At 48.0% G+C, this 19,590-nt stretch overlaps 1 protein-coding gene across 18 annotated transcripts in view; it reads right to left on the bottom strand.

Annotated features, from left to right (window-relative positions):
• The window catches only part of PPFIBP1 (PPFIB scaffold protein 1), a 978,725-nt gene that overhangs the window by 777,960 nt on the left and 181,175 nt on the right, over positions 1-19,590 (bottom strand). For all 18 annotated transcript variants that reach the window (XM_078674144.1, XM_078674143.1, XM_078674142.1 and 15 more), the window contains exon 3: positions 13,127-13,332. In XM_078674144.1, the coding sequence (XP_078530270.1) occupies positions 13,127-13,332 (206 nt within the window). The remainder of the gene's footprint in view (positions 1-13,126; positions 13,333-19,590) is intronic.

The raw sequence follows: 19,590 nt of genomic DNA, 5'->3' as shown, positions 1-19,590 counted from the left end.
ATGATTACAGCACATCTTTGTCAACGGGCACATTTCTTGAGACATATACACTGGTTCATGTCAATCATCTGGATATGTTTACATACTATGATAGCTATTATGCTGTCCACTTAGTGCCCACTACTATCGGATAATATCTTTGAGTTGCATTCGCACCATAGCATTATACATCATTGTGCCAGCCAAGTTATGCGCTCCCCAAATTATCTGCCACCCTCTCCCCTCCCTCCCTAGCCCAATCCACTAGTGTGTTCTCTGGTGTGTTCTCTATTAGCATGAAAGAAAAATTATCAACTTTCATAACTTTTCAAGGTTGTGTAGCTCTCTTACTCTCCTAAAATTGCCAACCTGGCCTAAGTCATTCGTGATTCTGCAACAGTGTCTCCCGGATTTACAGGAACCCCGTTATATGCCGTCAGCCCGGGGAGTACCCAGCGGCATATCCAGGGAGTCATCATCTGATTCTGGTTCAGGTAAAGTCAGCAGCACGACCAGAGCTTCCCATGCTTTTGCGGTTTCCAGTGCCTTCTCATTGTTAGCTCTCCTAGCTTGTTTGAACAGAACCACACTCTCACTAGTTACCCAGTTAGTGAACTACACCCTCCAGCGCTCAATGCTGGGTCCCTGCCTGGCCTTCCATTGCCTCGTTAATTCCCTTTTGGCTAACAGCAACCCCAGGTCTAAAAACGTACTCATAACTTTCCTCCGAGCCGTGTGAGGAAACCAGTGTAATATACATGCTCCCATGTCGGGTTCTAATTGCCTATCCGTTACCCCGCACAGTACATCAACCACTTCCTCCCAATACGTTCCTAGCTGCGGGCAACTCCACATCATATGGAGAAAATCTGCTGTATCCAATTGGCATCGGGGCGGTTAAATAGGCCCTATGTAATATGTAGAAATGAATAAGTTGGAATCTAGCATTATGCATGCTCTTCCACGCTCTTTCTACGATCTTAGCCCATGTCGGCTCAGGAATTTCTTAACCCAGGTCTGCCTCCCACTTCCACTGCAATTGACTCAACGGCTGCAGCCCCTCTTCCACCATTCGCCTATATAAGCACGTTATAGGTTTGACTGTCCCTGCTGCCATCACGCCATATTGACATGTTAACGAATATCTGTGGTTCCGATAACCCTCCTCCCCAATGACGTTGGACCGTTGGCACTAGGGCGGCGTGAAGTAAGAAATCTCCTCTTGGAAGGTCATATCTATCTTGCAATGCCTGATAAGGCAAAAGGACTCTCCCCCCCCCCCCTCGTACAAGTCCCCAACCACTTGCAACCCCTGCTCCTCCCATACGGCTAGCGCAGACCAGTCACCCCATGTGGGAGGGCCGTGCACATGCGTAAAGGAATCTCCGGGGCATATGGCTAAGAAGCTCCAACTCTACGCTGGCTTTGATTCCAGCATGATCTCAGTGTTCGCTCCTTGTGGGTCAAAGAGCCGATTCGCAGCCGCTCACAAAGGACAACAAAGGATAAAACATGGCGTAGAATCCATCGGTCCATCCTGGTCCCTAAATTCCCACGCCACCGCTTGGGTAAGCCACTGCAACTGAGCAGCCAGATAATACAATTCAAAGTCTGGGACCGCCCATCCACCCTCGGTCCAGGGTCGCATCATCGTGGCCAGTGCTACCGCTCCACCATAAGAAACCCTGTCAAGGACCGGAGCATCCCAAACACCGAGCCTGGGATCCAGATCGGAAGCGTCCTGAAATAATATAGCAGCCTAGGCAGTGCTACCATCTTACAAGATAGCCACTCGGCCTGCCACCGATAGTGGCAGCGTACCCCAGAATGCCTTGCTCCCTTTAACCCCAAGAGGTCCTCCTGTCTATCATAGATATTAGTCCCAAGATAGCATTTTGAGTGAGGCTCCCATCGTATTCCGCCCAGGTAATCAGGACTCTCCATCGTCTGATGTACTGGGAACAGGCAAGTCTTTGCCCAGTTCACTCGAAGCCCTGAGACCACACCAAACCTTCGTAGGAACTTCATCGCCCCCGTTAAGACCTCTCCTGGGGCGGCCAGAAACAAGAGCAGATGATTAGCGTAAATCGAGATATACTGCATGTCCTCGCGTAACTCCAGGCTGGCATAATGCTTCCCTGACCTGGCTCGTGCAGCCAATGGCTCAATCGCGAGAGCAAACAGCTGTGGAGACAGTGAGCATCCTTGTCGCGTTCCTCACCTCACTAAACAGGGCGATGATACCATCGCCCCCGTCCGCACTCGGGCAATCGCTGAACTGTATAGAATCTGGGTCCACCTCACGAATGTCTCTCCCAGACCCATCGCTCGCATAACCTGAAATAGAAACGGCCAGGCTATCAAAAGCCTTCTCAATATCGATCGAAAGAACCATTGCGGTAGGTGGCAAACCATGGTCCTTTCCCAAAATACGAAGTAGTTGCCGCACGTTAGTGGACGTGTTCCGTTTAGGGATAAAACCCGCCTGGTCCTGATGGACCAGTTGCGTCATGTACGGGAGGAGCCGAGACACAAGGATCCTACTCAAAATTTTGTAATCAGTAGTCAACATTGAGAGAGGGTAATATGCCGTCATGTTGGAAAGCTCTGTCCCAGGTTTCAGGGGGGGAACAATAATAACCTCCCGAGTGGTCACCGGTTGCTGCCCCACTTTCCGTGCCTCCTGATATACCGCTTGTAGGCGCGGGGCTAAGCGATCCACGTGCGTGGAATAGATTTCTATTGGTAGGTCATCCACCCCAGGTGGGCCATATGTTTGATTGCATTCCTGATTTCTCCGATCGTGATCTAACACCCTAGCAAATCTGCCTGCTCTTTCTCCAGGCGCGGTAGGGCCAGGTCCACAAGGAACACCCCTATGTCGTCGGCACCCTGGCTCAATTTACTGCAATAGAGCTCAGCATAATAATCCAAAAATAAGCTATTTATCCCTGTTGTGTGTGTACCATTTCTCCTGTCGGTGCGGTCAGTCCCAATATTGGTGTTCCCCGGGGATGCGGATTAGCCAACCATGCCAGCAGAGCGCTTAATTTATCCCCCTCTAAGTGCACCCTCGCTCTGTAGGACCTGTGGTCAAAGGAGCGGCGTCTTTCCACCTGTACCGCCACTGCCTCTCTAGCCTCCAAGACCTCACTCTGCGCTCCCGGATCCCCAGGGCGGGCTCTCTCAGCTCCTCGCAACTGGAGCTCTGCAGTTTCTAAATCTGTCAACAGTGTTTTCCTTACCCCCGCCATTTTGCCAATACAGAAACCCCGAACTACCACCTTAAAAGCATCCCATTCAACTGCCGCTGATGTCGCCGTCCCCTCATTCTCATCAAAGTACTGACTAACACCCACCCCCAGCTCTTTGCAGAAGACCGGGTCCTCCAGCGCCTCCGGTCGGAATCACAGCGCTCTCGGACCCACCGTATCAGCACTAATAGCAAATTATGATCCAATATCGTCCTAGTCAAGTATTCACTATAAATTACCTTGGCGTGGACTTCAGGGGTACACAACATCGCATCAAGCCGCAAATGCAGGTCATGGAGGCCATAGTAATCCCGCTTCTCTAAATGATTCGCACGCCATGTATCAACCAACCCCCAATAATTCTGCCATGCGCTTCTCGCCTTAGGGAGCCTATGTACTGGGGCATCAGGAAGCCGGGGATGGGACCTATCCTGCTCTACATTTACAATTTAATTCCCCTCCCATTATTATCAAACTAGTCGGGCTTGGCGCTAAGCTCCCTGATAGACGGTCAAAGAAAGAGATCTGGTCCACATTGGGGGCGTATATGCTAAATAGCGTCACTTCCACCCCATTGAGGCGCCCCAACACCACTACAAACCTTCCCTCTGGGTCCACCAATTGTTGCGCCGGCTGGCAAGGGACATCCGCTTTGACCCATATCAAAGCACCCCTAGCAAAAGCTGAATAGGTTGTGTAGAATAATTGCCCCCTCCATCTACGATTCAGTGCTAACCCCTCAGGTCGATTAATTTGTGTTTCTTGGAGAAAGGCTATGCGTGTCCCCCGCCGTACTAAGTAGGCATGCACCTTGTGATGCCGCTGCATTGTGTGGAGCCCCTGTACATTCCAGGTAACACATTTCAAATCATGTAACCTTCCCATTTTGAGACCAATTCCCCCCCGAGCATACACTCCTCACATAGGAACACACCGGTTGCTCTAACTACCCCAACCAAACCCCAAAACCCGCTCCAACTACCCCACCCCAGAACAGGCGCTACAACACTAGTACCCATCCAAACTTATGCTCAAACTGCTCCTTCAATAAAAACCCCAAGGAGCTACACCCACACAAAATTTGGGGAGTGTGCCCGAAGCTTCAGAGGGTCGACCGCCCAGCTTACCATCAACCTGCGCTCAACCCCCATGAAAGCTAGCCAGCCCCAGTCGAGGCTACAAAGTCGCGGGATCGCCTAAGTGTGTACTCATCCAACCTTGCCAACCCCTCCAACCATCAGTAGTTAAATCATCAATCAACCAAGTCTAGGGGAAACACCCCAGGACAGGAACCATCTCTTGTGAAATGGCCGTGACAGCCTGCAAGGCAGCAGTGCGTTCTTTCTCGGTCTGTGTTACCGTAGGCTTCTGAGCCGCAGGGTGGCGTCGCTCTCGGTCTGTGTTACCGTAGGCTTCTGAGCCGCAGGGTGGCGTCGCAGGATGCGTCGCGATCCGTGGCCGTGGACCCTCCGCGAGAGCGCTCACGCCGCGTCCCGCCTCCCCGGTGCCTGCTTTATACAACTCCAGTCAATCTCAGGCTTCCTCAGGGCTGCTGTAGTAAAAAGTCTGATCATCCATGGTTATTTTTAGGCATGCCGGGAACATCAAGGACTATTGAAGGCCCTCGTCCCGCAGTGCTCTTTTCATTGCCACCAACGAAGCCCGGCGGCGCTGCACCTCGAGTGTGTAATCCGGGAATAGTGTCATCTTACTGTTGCCCACTGTATACAGGCCCGCAGTCCAGGCCTTGTGTAACAAGAGGTCTCCGTCTTTGTAATGCAGCAGCCTGGCCACCACCGGTCAGGGTGGTCTTCCGGGGACCAGCGGCTGGGCTGGCACCCTATGGGCTCTTTCCAGGGTGAAGAAAGATGTCAGGCCCTCCGGACAGACGTCCTTGCTCAGCCAGTCTTCCAAGTAATCCACCATACTGGCCCCTTCCACTCCCTCCGGCAGCCCCACCACCCAGACACTGATTCTTCGATTCCTCCCTTCGCTCGAGGGTTTGCTGCCAATGTTGAAAATCCGTCATCTGGGCTGCCATCATCTTTTGGGCAGGTTCCAAGGTTTCTAGGGCGACCTCTGTCTGCTTCACCCTGTCAGCCAGTTTGGTGTGGTCGGCTCGGAGCAATCCAAGACCCTGCGTCACATGCGCATTGTCTAGTTGTAGGGCCTCCCTGGTGTCTGTAATAGCTTTGAGCATCTGATCCACTTTTTGCTGGAGCATCCCTTCCGAACAGAGCAGGAGCCCCTCCTGCGTGCCCGGGTTACCTGCGTCCTTTTCCTGCTCAGAGGGCACACCTAACTGTTTCCCTCTGGGCTTCCCCATGATTACTTGTCGGGTAAGACCCGGCTTTCAGGCAGGCTCTTCTCCAGTGTTCCACCTTTCTCGTGGCAGCCACCAGTGGTTTGCTCACGCCTCAGGCAGTTGAGCTGTCCCCACTGTCTCCACGCTTTCCCCTCTTCGCGCGGCCTACCGCCTCACGGGTGCGTCCTTCCAAGCGTTCCTGGTCACCGCTGGAGCGGTGCACTGATTCTCCAATTGTTCTTCACTATCGCTGGCTAGGCATACAACAGTGCCTCATTGGGGTCCCAATCCGACCACAGAGCCCTCACATTCAGGGCCCCGGTCTTGCCCAACCGTACTGTACTGTATCCCCCACCAGGTCAATGGCTTTGCCGCCTCAAGAGCCCAAGATGGCAGTCCTCATCACCACACAGCGGCCCCTGCTCAACCTCTGCAGCAGCACTACAGTGGAACAGATAGTGAGGCCGAATCCCATGCCAGCGCTGCAATTTCGGCCCCCTCAGCAGCACTGCGCTGGTGTCCTCTGCCAGCCCGCAGCAACCTCCAGCGCCACTGCACCTCACAGCCTCCGCCAGCGTCCGCTCACTTCCCCAGGTCTTGGCCACTGCCGCCTAAGGCGATCTTCGGGTGCCTCTTTTCGCCGCTCCCCGCCAAAAGTCTCACAGGTTGCCAAGTCTGCAGGGAGGCTGCGGGCACTCGCGCTCACCGCTGCTCTTCTCCCGGTCACCACCTCCAACTCGCAAAACTCCCAAGACAGCAGCCGCTCCAGCAAGAGACCGTCCGCAAAGCGGGCACTCCGGTACAGTGATCGGTCCTGTTATACCCCTTTCGCTTCCTTCCAATAGTCCTTACTGTGATCAGCTCCCGGTTGCGGCCACCCCTCCGATCTCTATGCTCAGTGGTAGCAGGCCTCCCAACACTACGACGGCAGTGGGCGGTCCCAGGCCACAGAGTTCACCTACCTTCGCTGATGTGGCAGCGCCAGCCCGGGCACCCGCGGATGGGACCCGACACCCCCTGCAGCTCCGCCTGATGTTCTTCAGGCCGTCCTTCAGCACCGCTTCTTTACTCGGGGCATCGCCATCGCCGCCATCTTAATTTCCCCACATTCGGCAAAATCTCCTCCACAAGTCCTCAGCTTAAGATGGTCCCAGGCCCTCAGAGCACCCCAGACCTCTCTGTGGTGGCGGCGCCTGTTCGGGGCACCGGCGGTCGGCTCCCGCTCCCCTCCACGGCTCCAGCTATCACTCTCGATGCCGCCGGCAGCGCCGCTGCATGGTACGCAGCTTCGCTATGCCGCCATCTTAGGCATCCGGCAGGCATCCAGTCTGTTTCGGCGACTCCTCAGGCATTAGAGCGCCAAAACTCCCCAATTACGCCGTGGGAGCCACCAGTCGCCGCCGCCCTTCCAAGCGCTCAGGGGCTCCTTGCGATGTCCCGATCCAGGATTCTTGTCGGCGCGGAGCTCGCATGTCTTCCCTCATCCGCCCCATGGCCACGCCCCCCTCCAACCAATGCATCATGACCAACAAATGCCACATAATCACATCTAAAATGGACACATCCATGAGAATTCACAATTTCAAAATAAATCTACTTATCCAAGCCCAGTAACTCCAGAACTATATTTGACATTCTGCAACCACGAATATATGGCTGGAAAATAAAGGTAATGAAAAAATATATAAATTTACTGAAGCTACGACAGTTAAAAACAAAGTTAAGGTTTTGGTTCAAATGCACAAAACAAATGAAATTCACCAGTTCTGCTTTTCAAATGTAAGCACGACACACCATTACTCTAGGTCGAAAAAGCCAATTTGCCAATGGCACGAAAGCCCCAAAAAATAGCCATCATGCAAGAGGATAGATAAACAGATGGAGAGAGAAACCGAGACAGATAGCTTTGCTGGGGTGTAAAACCTTCCCAGGTTAGGTGGTCGAAATAATGTTGGTCAAAATATAATGCATGGCTAGCATTACCAAGTTTTATCATTTTTATTCACTGGCAGTGCTGTTTTGGTTAATTATTTTCTCTATGCTGTAAACAGGCGAACTTTCAACCACTGGCTCAGACTGCACACAAAGATCTGACATCGAATCCAAAGGACTATTTGTTTTTAAGTGTGTGGGTGCATGTATCTTTAAGTATACAGAAGAACCTATTATTATCAGTTTACTCCAGCATGGGATAATTCAAATCACCTCCCTTCGTAATGAAGACACATTAATGAGAACTCCATGCAAAGTGGAAATATAAGGATATCAACGTTTACAATTAATTAACCAGCTCAGCTCTTCTTAAGGGGCAGGTTTGTTATTTTTATCTGAATAGCAAATTGTTAAGCGCCACCGACTGAAACCCATAATAGACCAAAGAGAGTCGGAGGATGGGATAGACACGATTTTATAAATGACCAATTACATTACTCTCCTGAAAGAACTGCTTGCATAACAAAGGATGAGAATCACCACTGCTTTAGATGTACAAGTTACTTACCTTCGGTAACGATGTATCTGGTAAAGACGATTCTAGCTGCAGATTCCTCAATGTAGAATATCCCCCAAGCGTGAGACTGGACCCGGAAAACTTGCCCAGCATCTCTGCTGCCTGGAGGCGGTGCCACGCAACTCCGCCAGACGTCCTCCGCGGGCGTGACTTCGGCGAGGTCACATAAGCCCCACCCCAGCGCACTGACGTCAGTTTGCTTCGGATAACTTTTCCGTGCCACAACGCGAGGCATCACAACATAACTGAGGAGAGGATGGGAACAGTGTGAGAAAACCAGAGACCAAATAGAGAGAAATAAAAGGCGAGGCACACCACTCGACGGCCCCAAGGCACCAGAAGGCGACAACAGCGGGCCAGAGCAGAAAAAGAGCAGAGCACCACACTAAGGAACAACTCATGCAAGCCAAGGCAAAAACACCGGATGGCAGTAAGGCACCAGAAGGCTAGAGCAGCAAGGCCATAGCAAGAAAGCGCAAAGCACCACTCAGTGAAACCACCCTGCAAGCCAAGGCTAGAGCCATCCTGAAGGCACAAGCATGTGAAAGCGCCTCAACAGAAAGAAAGAGAGAGAATGAGAGAAAAAGAGGAAGAAAGTCCGCAACTACAACGACAAGGGGAAAGAGTCACAACCCCGGGACAGAGTAGCAAAAGTAACCCAACCCCAGATCACCCTGCCAAGGAAGGGCATACCTCCTGAAAGGAGGAGTCAAGGACAGAGAACCCATCCGCGGACCACAGTGCCATCTGAAGGGAACAGGAGGCCAAGGACAGGTAAAAAAAACCCACGACGAAGACCATGTGAGGATCAGAAACTCCAATAGAGGGAAAGAGCAAGGTATGCCCCCAAGCTGAACAGAAACCAGCTGGAGGGAGCCTGACCTAAAGAAAACGAAGAGGGTACCCACAGAAGACAAGGTACCCAGAGGGAGGCAACTGCAGAAACCCAAGCAGAGGGTCCTTGCAGAAACAGGGAGGGAGAGTGGGTCATGATGGAATCTGCGGCTAGAATCGTCTCTACCAGATACATTGTTACCGAAGGTCAGTAATTTGTACATCTGATAGAGACTACTAGCCGCAGATTCCTTAACGTAGAATAGATACCCTAGCCATACCCAAAAGGAAGGAGGGTCTGCAAAAGGACCCACCAGCCTGGACTCAACACAGGTCCCCGAGGGGATGAGTCAACCAGACAGGGAACAGAGCCCTGTCCCACCCAGGCAATAAAGAACCCCCTCATCCAGAAGATCACCAGTCCCAGAGGGGATGCGGGAAGACTAGCAAAGAGACGGCCGCCCTCCCCTAGCAGGAGGAAACAAGGACAAGACTAAGGGAAGCCAGAGCACCCCGAGCCTCGCCAAAGTACCACGGATCTCCACCAGAAGTCCCAGAGGTATAGGCAACGCAGAGGAGCACCAAGAAAGAAGAGCTACCCAGAGACTCCAAGAAGAAGTGGTAGAACTAAGGCAAGCCCCCTCCCCCCTGGGCATCCAAGCCCGTCACCGCCGGAAGGCAACAGACAAGACCGAACAGCGCCTCAGCAAAAAAGGGCAGACGGGGGAAGACGGCACCAAAGGCACAATGATGCAGAAGAACAACAGGTCTGCACTGGCATGCGCAGCCAGCACCACGGAACGGTGCACCCAGGACAAGCCAGACGAACTTAGAGGCTAGGAGAGGCTAGGAGGGCCAAGAAGGACCCAGACACACCCCACGGGAGGGACCGTCACACACGGGCCCACGAAAGAATTGGAACCAGGCAGGGTTACAACGTAAAAATGCAGACAGCAGGCCAGCGCATGCTAGCGACACAGCAGAAACCTCTAAATGGCAGAGTCCACAGGGGCGTGGAACAAAAGAATGCCAGGCATGTCGGCGAAGGGCCACAGAAGCAGCCATGGTACGACCAAGCACCTCCGAACTGTCCAGAGCGGAGCGAAGAATAAATGACGACAGCTCCCAGTCATCCAACACATGGTGCCGCAGATCAACACAGGCACCCTCCCGAGAAACAGCAGACAGAAGGGACTGCTGGTGGAGGCGAGAGGAAGGAAAGGCCAAGTTCGGAAAGGACCGAGGAATGGGGGACCTGTGGCGCCTCCGGCCAAGACTGCGGTAGGGGCAACGGCGAGGAGCAGTCCTAAGACGATGCCGGGGAAAAAGTCACGATGCGGCGACCTGTCTCTGGAGAAGATGAAACCATCAACCGCCGAACCTCTGGGTAGGAGGTGGCGTCTGAAGACGAATCAACAACCCGACGCCAGCCTGGCACCGTAGAGTTCGCGACCAGGTGCAGGTCAATGTCGACCAGCGCTGAAGGGGACGCCAGACCCACCCCCACCACAACGCGCGGCACAGGAGACCGCGGCTGGGCCTGAGTCGAGGAGGCTAAGGAACTGCGCTGAAAAGGCGTCGACTCGACCCCCAACAAGACAGCCGCCTGCAAGGAGGGACGAGGGGGGGCTCGAGGACACGCCCCGACCCCTAGCCGGTCCCTGCGTCGCCGCCAGGGCCAGCAACCGCCAGCGCCTGAGCGGCACCACCTCGGCCAAGGCCCCCACCCACCCAGAGGACATGCCCGAGCCCCGGAAACCTCCCACAACACCACAGGGACCCCGCAAGAGTTTGCGGGAAAGCAGAGGTGCCATGGTCCGAAGGAGGGAACCTCGAAGGGTCGCACCCAGATGGCACCACATCCTCCGAACCGGTCTGCGCCGGAGCCGCCAGCGACGCAGCAGAAGTCCCCGCGTGCAGCAAGGGATCCGCAGACGTCTCAGGAGGAGGTGGAGGAGCCAAAGAGGTCTGCAAGGCCGCCGCATAGGCCTCCATCCGGGCTCTAGTCGCCCCATGCCGGGATACGGCAGCGAAGTGCCAGGCCGCACCACCCGCGGAGAACCCACGCCCCCAACAGGTGGGGACCGCCCCTCGGGGACAAACTGACACTAACCAACAGGTGAGCAACGCTCTTGCGGCCTGGGAGGACGACTATGTCGCAGACGCAGGCAGCGGTTCTTGAAACCGTCCGCGGGGGACGGATGCAGTGACTATGCCGACCTGGACATGCGTGCCGAAAGGAATTTCATCCGGCGCTCCTGTCGGGACTTCGGTTTAATTTGGTGACACGCCTCAAAGTCTGTGGAGTCGTGGTGCTGCCCCAAACACCACATGCAGTTGGAGTGAGGATCCGTGGCCGACATCTGGCGCGAGCAAGATAAGCACATTTTGAAGCCCGAAGGCATTCGCACACTGTTCTCAAGAAAAACGCTCAAGGTGAAAAAGGAAGGCCTGAAGCAGGCCAGGAGTACACGATTCGGGTCCGCGTTGCACACGGAAAAGAAGAAAACTGATGTCAGCGCGCCCGGGGTGGGGCTTATGTGACCTCGCTGACGTCACACCCACGGAGAACGTCGGGCAGAGTTGCGTGGCACCGCCCCCCCCCTCCTGCGCGCAGAGATGCTGGGCTAGAAAGTTTTCCTAGTCCAGTCTCGCGCCTAAAGGGTATTCTACATTAAGGAATCTGCGGCTAGTAGTCTCGATCAGATGCCCACACTCTGAAACAATGGTTCATATTGTTGCAGTTCACCCAGTTAGAACTGGCTTGTCAGGCACTCACTTAAAATGCTGCTCTGGACAGAGATCTCCATCAATAAGGATCTCGTGAAATAATCTTCTATCTGGCACATGCAAATAAATGTTGAATGAAGCCATGAGACAAGCATGATTGGACTACTTTTTGTAATCAATGGGATCATGCTGGTTTACCTTGATCTTGAGAAATTATATAATTGACAGCCTGTTAACAAGGAAACTGACAATTATAGGTTTAAGCCAGTAATACGGGATGCTACGAAAAGGTATGATTAAATATAAATGATTACATTTAAAAAGGAAGACGTGGCTAGCTCTTGGAACAAACAACCAATTTGTACCCTTACATGCAGCTGGATGTCTGAGTGTTTGCAGTACTGAAGTATTTTGCTGGACCAACTGATCAGTCAAGAGATCCTAACAAGAGGTGAGAATTATTGCATACCAGATCAAATACAGATGTATGCCGGATGAACAACAATTGTAACACAAGTCCCATTCAAGGCAATGTCCCAGTGATCAAAGGTGTTTATTGTCATCACTTTTACTCATTGGGCGAATCAATGTACTAGAGCGAATCAATCTGTTTACTGCTGACAACTGAATGTAATGGAACAAAACATTAGTGACTGTAGATATTTGCATGTCGTAAACATCAACATCAGTGCTGTGAAGGAATGTCATGGTTCCCGACATCAGGAACAGTACCGTCTCCTCTACCTAAACTTAGTCCCTAGGGCAATCTCGCCTAGGCATCCAGCAAAAGGCCATATTCCGTTGGGATCAGGCCTGGGGTCCAGGGCCAGCCCCTATACCCTTGCTTTAGCATAAGACTTCATTGCGAACATGCACATGAGGAAAACTGCTGCAATTCACGAGTTTGCGCTGGCATGCAAATAAGCTCTGATGGGTGAATTCGCTCCCACACCTCTATGACACCTATTTACACAATGTTCAGACCTACTGTAACCATGCGCTTCCATGCACACTTTCTGAACTACAAGGCTATTTATCCTCTGTATGATGCTGCATACTGGAAGGAAATTCCGTAGCCTTCTTTTTCTCATTCTCTTCAAAGTCACCCACACCTTTGGACACAGTGATACACGCTAGCTACCATCACCAAAACTCTGCCATATCATCCCCCTGTCATTAAATTGTATCCTGAACCCAAAAGCAATGAAACTGAAAAAATCTAGATGAATAACACCTATAATAATGAATGCTTGCTAATGGAATAACTTATTTTGAGCATTTAATAAAGCCCATTAGCTCTACAGCATATACCTCATAATAATCTACTTTGGAGTGTGGCAATGAAACTTAGAAACTCATGGTTAAGATGTACCAGCCACCACACTTTTTTATAGCTTTCAAGTAAACAAAAAACCCCTGCAATTAAATAAAGTAAAAGTCAGAAACCAAATACAATTAAAATGAGTCATGAATTTTATCATAAAGGAAATAGGACACCAAGTAACGGTACTGTACCATTTGACTTTGCAGCCATTCGATCAATGTGTCTGCCGTTGAATCTGGGACCTGACATCGCAAACCGTCTTTTTCATCCACTTCCATTAATTCTAGTATTCCACGCAAATCTTCCATCAGATGCAGCACTCTTAGGCTTCCCATGAAGGGGGAGGTAGGCGACTGGCAGTCAAATATGCCATTTGAATATTCCAAGGCCTTGGAACCTTAAAAAAAAAAAACACACACACACATCATCATACTTAAAAGACATGGTAATTGGGAACGGATCAATGCAAAACACATTTGGAGACTAAAGCAAAGTAACATCCACCCCCTGGTAAATGTCAACTTCGGACATTGTAACTGTATCTCCTTGAAGTCTTTGCAGCACACAAGGTGTTCTGTGCCTGGAATGCATGGGCTGGACATGGAGGGACAAAGGAAACCTGGCTTTGCCAGTGAACTGCCAGAACAAAATGAGGACAGAGTTGGTCTCTTCTAGTGTTAATTATTTGAAGGGACTACATGGCGTTTCAGCATAAAAGAAGGTATGGCTGTGCAATAGACAGGGTTCCAGTTTGTCAAGGTATGTAAACAGTAAACTCAGGGCTAGTGGAGCTATGCAAACGGGAGGACAGAATTGTGCAACAGGGTTGACTACATTTTGTGACAAGAAAGGGCAAATTATGCAGCACAATGCAACACATTTTGTGATAGCATTTCATTATTCTGTCATTTTCAAGTCGAGCATACTATACAGCACATCAGCGGCCTGTTGTGTGGCAGATTGGGGCTTACCAAGTACAGAGAGAGACTTAGGGCACACCCACTGTTTAGTACTGTTTGGCTTTCCTGTCACTTATTTCCCTACTTCTTATTTGTGTCCCAGCTTGTTAACCTTGTGATTGTCCCTTCTATGGTGCATTGCCTCTTTATTGTCCACTTCTATTGCTTGCTTTTCAAACATATTTTTTCTGTTCTGTGAAGTGCATATATTGTCGAAATGTCGAGCTTGTGTACTTCTCAGCCCTGCACTTGGTGTTGCCCAAGTGTTTTTCACAGGTGCTCCGCTCTGTGGTGCTTGCCCATGTGCTTCACCCCGTTGCTTCTCAACCATCTGTGATGGTTTTCCATGCCACTCGTCCTCCCTGTGTTGCTTCCATGATGCCTTGGCTTCCCGCCAAACCAAGTGTTGCTTTGGCTTTCCCCCGCCCTACCAGTGTTGCTTTACACCCCCCCCCCCAACCCGAACGCTTCTGTTCCAAACGGCTCCCAACTTTAAATACATGTTTTTTAAATGCTTTGCTCGTTGTTTTTTATTTTTAGTTTATTATCCGACTTGAATTAGTAACTAGGAAGCTTTAATAATTTTTTTAAAAAGCACGGCCTCATTTTGTAGGAATGTGCATGCATGTGCTTACAAAATGCCATGGCGCACACATCAAAGGTTTTTTTTGTTTTTCATTTTTTAACTGTAGACACCTTGCACATTATCAAGGATGCTGTGCAGCATGGTTAAAAGCCATTGGCCACGCCAATAGGTAAAAAAGGAAAGACCTATTGACTTTGACAAGGCTGGTTACATTTGTTAACACACGGGCATATATTTCAAGTCATTAGTACCAGTTTCACACCCAAATATAGCCCTAAGCAACAGAAAGGTATGGTTGTGCGTGATTTCATAGAAAAACGATTTCATGGAATACCATTACTGAGAAACCATTTCATGTAAACTGTTTAATGGACATTTTCAGAATGAATGCCATTTACCCATTCATAGAAATAAATTCATAGAATGTCTTTGGTCGAAATTGATTTTTGAATGCTTATTTTTTAAGTGTAAATGGAATGGCTGCAGGTCTTAGTTTCAGAAACAGTTCTGTCATAGATTATTTCAGTGCTTTACTTAAGGGGACATTATTTCATATTTAGATCTTCCACATTGTCAAACAATTACTTCGGATGCTTTTAATTTGCTGATCCAGCATCACCTCTACACACCACCCATTGCTGACCCCTCACAACCCCTAAATAATAAATCATCCTGCCCGCTACAACCTCTAACCACACCCAAACTACACTCATCCCTGAAGCCTAAAATCCCTTTCAATCCCACAAATCCACAATCCCTGAACCATGAAATCACTCACAACCCCCAACTCCACCCATTCCTGAACCCTGAAAACCCATTTCTACAACTAATACAACTAATCCCCACCCATTACATACCCCTTAAAACACCCCTGCATAGCCAAACTCCACCCATCCCTGAACCCTAAAAAAACCCTCACAGCTTAAACATCAGCCATCCATGACCCATAAGAACTCAACCTAAACTACTCTTCCCTGAACCCTAAAAACCCTTTTGTACATCTAAACTCCACCCATCTCTGAATCCTTAAAACCCCTCACCACCCTAAATTCCAACCTATCCTGAACCCTAAAAACTCTTCACCACCTCAGCAGCTATACATAATTGAACCTTAAAACCCCCCACCAGCCCTAAACTCTACCCTTTCATTAACCCTAAAACCCCTCAAGAACCATCCCTGAAACCTAAAAACACCTCACACACTTTAAAACCACTCTTGGTTGAATCCTAAAAAACCCTCACCACCCCTACACCCATCTCTGAATCCTAAATACCCCATTCTATACCCGAACTCTAATTATTCCTGACCCATAAAAAACCCTCAGCACCCTAAACATTACCGATCCCTGAACCAAAAAAACCCACAGTAGTCCAAAAAGCCATCCAAGTTTAATGCAATTTTGGATTTTTCCTTAAAATTATTCCTTTAAAATGTTTCCTTTAATTGTAGTATTTTTGTATTTCCTTAAAATTGTCTTTCCTTAAAATTGGTTCCCCATCATTTAGTTCCTTCCAATGTGGTTTCTCAGTTTGTGTTTTCCATTAATTCACACACGTCAGACCAGTCAATCTTTGTGAAGTGCTTTTCACCACACAGCGACAAGTGTTGCTGCGTTTTTAGTAACTTTTGATCCTTTTGAGCTAGAAACAACCTTTTTTTGATTAAAATCTGCAGACTATGGCCAATGTAGCGAATTCATAATTATGCGGAATATGCTGTATCCCCAAAATTGCATAAGTCCAGTAGCCCTGAGTAAGCTCCAGGAACACTTAGCATCTTTTTACTGTGCTGAGGGGAAGAGGAAATGTCGGACTGAAGACGCACGTCTATTATCCACCATCATCTCTATACAATAGGGCCCAAATGCAGACCTCCAGATCCTCAATATCATTGTAAGATTCTTTATTCTGACCTGGAACTGCTTCAAATCATATTTTATTTCTGGAGAATTATACTAGGGTTTGTACATTTAGATGTGCCTCATATGAAACACTGCCTAAATATATACAGTAGACTTAATGTGTGAAAATGATATACTATTTCACATGCTTTTTTGGTGAAGTTGAAGGCTTGCATGCCTGCCAAAGGGTATGCATGCAACACAATTTCACAGCTTCTGATCCTACCTATATGCAAATGATGCTCAAGGTGGTGTGGTGAATATGTTTAAGTGAAGAAAAGCATCCTGGGTCACGGCTAGTGAAACAGTGATTTTATTCTGTCTTCTGGTGGACACTTTGCCTTTCTCGGATCTCTTTAGAGTTGTCCGAGTGAGTAGAAGAGCTTTTTCATTCAAGTAGATCATGACCCTACTCATAGAGGTCTCTAATAACCAACTCCCAGCACATGCCATTAAATCCATATTGAATTTTACAGCTTGTTCAATTTCAGATTCTAATTCAAGTTACACGTCAGTCCCAGGGCATAGCATTGGCAGATGCGGAGCTTTTGAAATCCCTCTTAAGAGCCAATGATATACCCAGTCCAGAGACCCACTTTTCAGAGCTATGGTGGGCTGAGAAATCTCGCAATTAGCAGTGTATATCTGGCCCATAAGTTGGCAGTGATTATCTTTAAGAACCTTTAGCTGATATTGAACTAACCGGTCTGTGATGAAATGTGTGTTTGTTAGCATCAAGAAGAAGGGGAAGAAGAAACAGACCAGCGAGAGTGTCAGGATCTGCACTTTGGGGAAAAGATAAACGGGGCATGAAGGTCACCCTATTTTCAACATTCCACCCAAGCACAATATTTAAAGCAGGGTCTCAAGTCTAGAAGACTATTTAAAGAAGTTTTTGACATTTTCAAGATCATTTTATTAGTAATTGGGACTCCTAGATGCAACTACAGTGTTTCTTGCTTTTTGTATTCCCCATGAACAGTGCTGCAGGTTTTATCTGCAAACTTTCATGCTTATTACGTGTCATCTGGATAAACCAAACTGGTGTAGGAACCTGAACTCATGGAAGCAAAGTGTCTACACTCCCAAAAGGCATGCATGAAATACTAAAGGTGTAGCAATGATCCTTGTAGCACAATTTCAACTTACCCAACTCAACTAAACTCTGAACGACTTTACCAAGATCTTTCTTTGCCAGTGTATTCTCTTAGATTTAAGCGGTATTTCAACTTCGCTCATCAATTTTCCAATGATGCTTCATTCCTTAGCGTACCTACTGTTGCTTGGTTACTATTTGTGCAGTAGTAATTCAATCACTAAGTAAACTCTAACAGAGCAGCAGAAATACATTGTTCCACGACTTTTTCTCTTCTTGATCCCAAACCTTCGGTTTTCATAACTGCCATTCTCATTCCAAAAAAGGTACTTACACAGAGGCACACGGCTGAAGAAAACGATCATAAATAAATATTGCTTAGCTCTCACTATAAAAACAAACTTTAATGGCCATCAGATATATTGTAGTAGTAAAAGGTCTATAGTGAATTCTCTTAGGAAGAAAATGCTGATCTTCCATCCTCAAACATACAAATCCCAATCCAAATCCTAATTATTATCCACAACCTAACACCAGCCTCGACCATAACCCACACCAAACTGTTAGAAATTGATTTTCTGGTTGGCAAAGGTATGCACCCTGTCCAAGCAGAAGCAACAAGTCTAGTCAGGGTATCCTAGATACACAGTAAAAGAGAACCTGTGCTCACCTTCTAGTAGCTTGGCACAGAGCAGTCAGGCTTATCTAATGAGTCAATGTGTAAATTATTTATGCAACACAGACAGGGTAACACATTAAATACACCAAAAAAAGGTTCCACATTTACAAAAATAAAAATAAATAGGTTATTATATTATAAACAAAAAAAGACCAAAACAGAAATCCAATGTATTGAAGTGGAGATATTGAATTTTTAAAGAATAAATGCAGTAAAGAGCTTAGAAGCAAGTAGTCATAAAAAGGTTACTTTAGTTCGCACTGGACCAGGACAAAGTCAAAGTTTGAGCTGACCTCTTTGAAGCACAAGCCGTCCACATGACCCAAGTAGGGCCTGGTGAACAAAGTACCTTCTCTGGTCGCAAATGGCAAGATGTATCGATCTTCTCTACCCAGCAATTTTGACATTCAAAAAACAAACTGCTGAAATCCTGAGTCAATCAACAATAACACACCAGTTCAGATTACACCGCACAATTTGCCCTGAAGAAAATCCCCTAATATTTCTAGAGATTAGAAACGAGCCAGCCGTTTTTACTCTATGAGGGTGATTTACTAAGCCTAAGTAGCATGATAGGGAGATTTAGATTTTATATCCCATAATGCCCAGAGCTTAACCCCATGGAATAAGGAACAGAGAAACAGGATGAGAAATAGTGTTGTTAAGGAGTTCCTTGTGATTTTTGGTTTGATAAATCAATGGTGTAATGCATACTATCACTCAGTGACTAAGTACTTATTGTGAAATTTAATCAACAGTGAAAAGTTGTATTGCTGTATGAATTTGTATGTCTTTTTATTGTTGTATAAGTCGAATTTTATTTAAACTATTATATGTATCTTTATGTTCAGGCAACCAAAGATTAATTGAATTAAAAAATATGTTGATGAATGTAAAAAGTTAAGCGAAAAATAGCCAGGACCAACAAAATTAATAGATTGGTCCTCAGTCTGCATAAATAAATAGCACGAAACAAAATAAGATGGTCAGATTCCTATTTTCTTCAAAATACATTGTAAAAGTGGCATTTCTAAATTAGTAATGTTAAATTCAACTTTAGCAGTAAGTAGGATTTATCAATACCATTCCAAACTTATGAAATATGAAACAGCTACTCATCTCTGATCAGAAATTATAGCTTAAAAGAGTATTAAGGAATTCCTCTCCTGCTAACCTACAAGAGGAGTAGGCTTCAAAGTAGTGAAAAACAAAATAGACTGTCACTACCAGGACACGCAAGACATAAAAGTACATGTCCTACCTTTTACTTACATAGCACCCTCCTCATAAGGATACCTAGCGTCTACCTTAGGGGTAACTTATATGTTATAGATGGGGAGTTTAAAGCTTGGCAAGTAGTTTTAGATGCCAAGTCCAAGAGTCAATGATTGCACAAAGGCACTTCAGTGGCAGGCCCGAGACAGGTTTGAAAAG

Source organism: Lissotriton helveticus, chromosome 1_1, assembly GCF_964261635.1.
Source record: "Lissotriton helveticus chromosome 1_1, aLisHel1.1, whole genome shotgun sequence".
NCBI classification, from domain to species: Eukaryota; Metazoa; Chordata; class Amphibia; order Caudata; family Salamandridae; genus Lissotriton; species Lissotriton helveticus.
The sequence above is the reverse complement of the archived record's forward strand: the minus strand, read 5'-3'. Positions and strand labels throughout refer to the sequence as shown.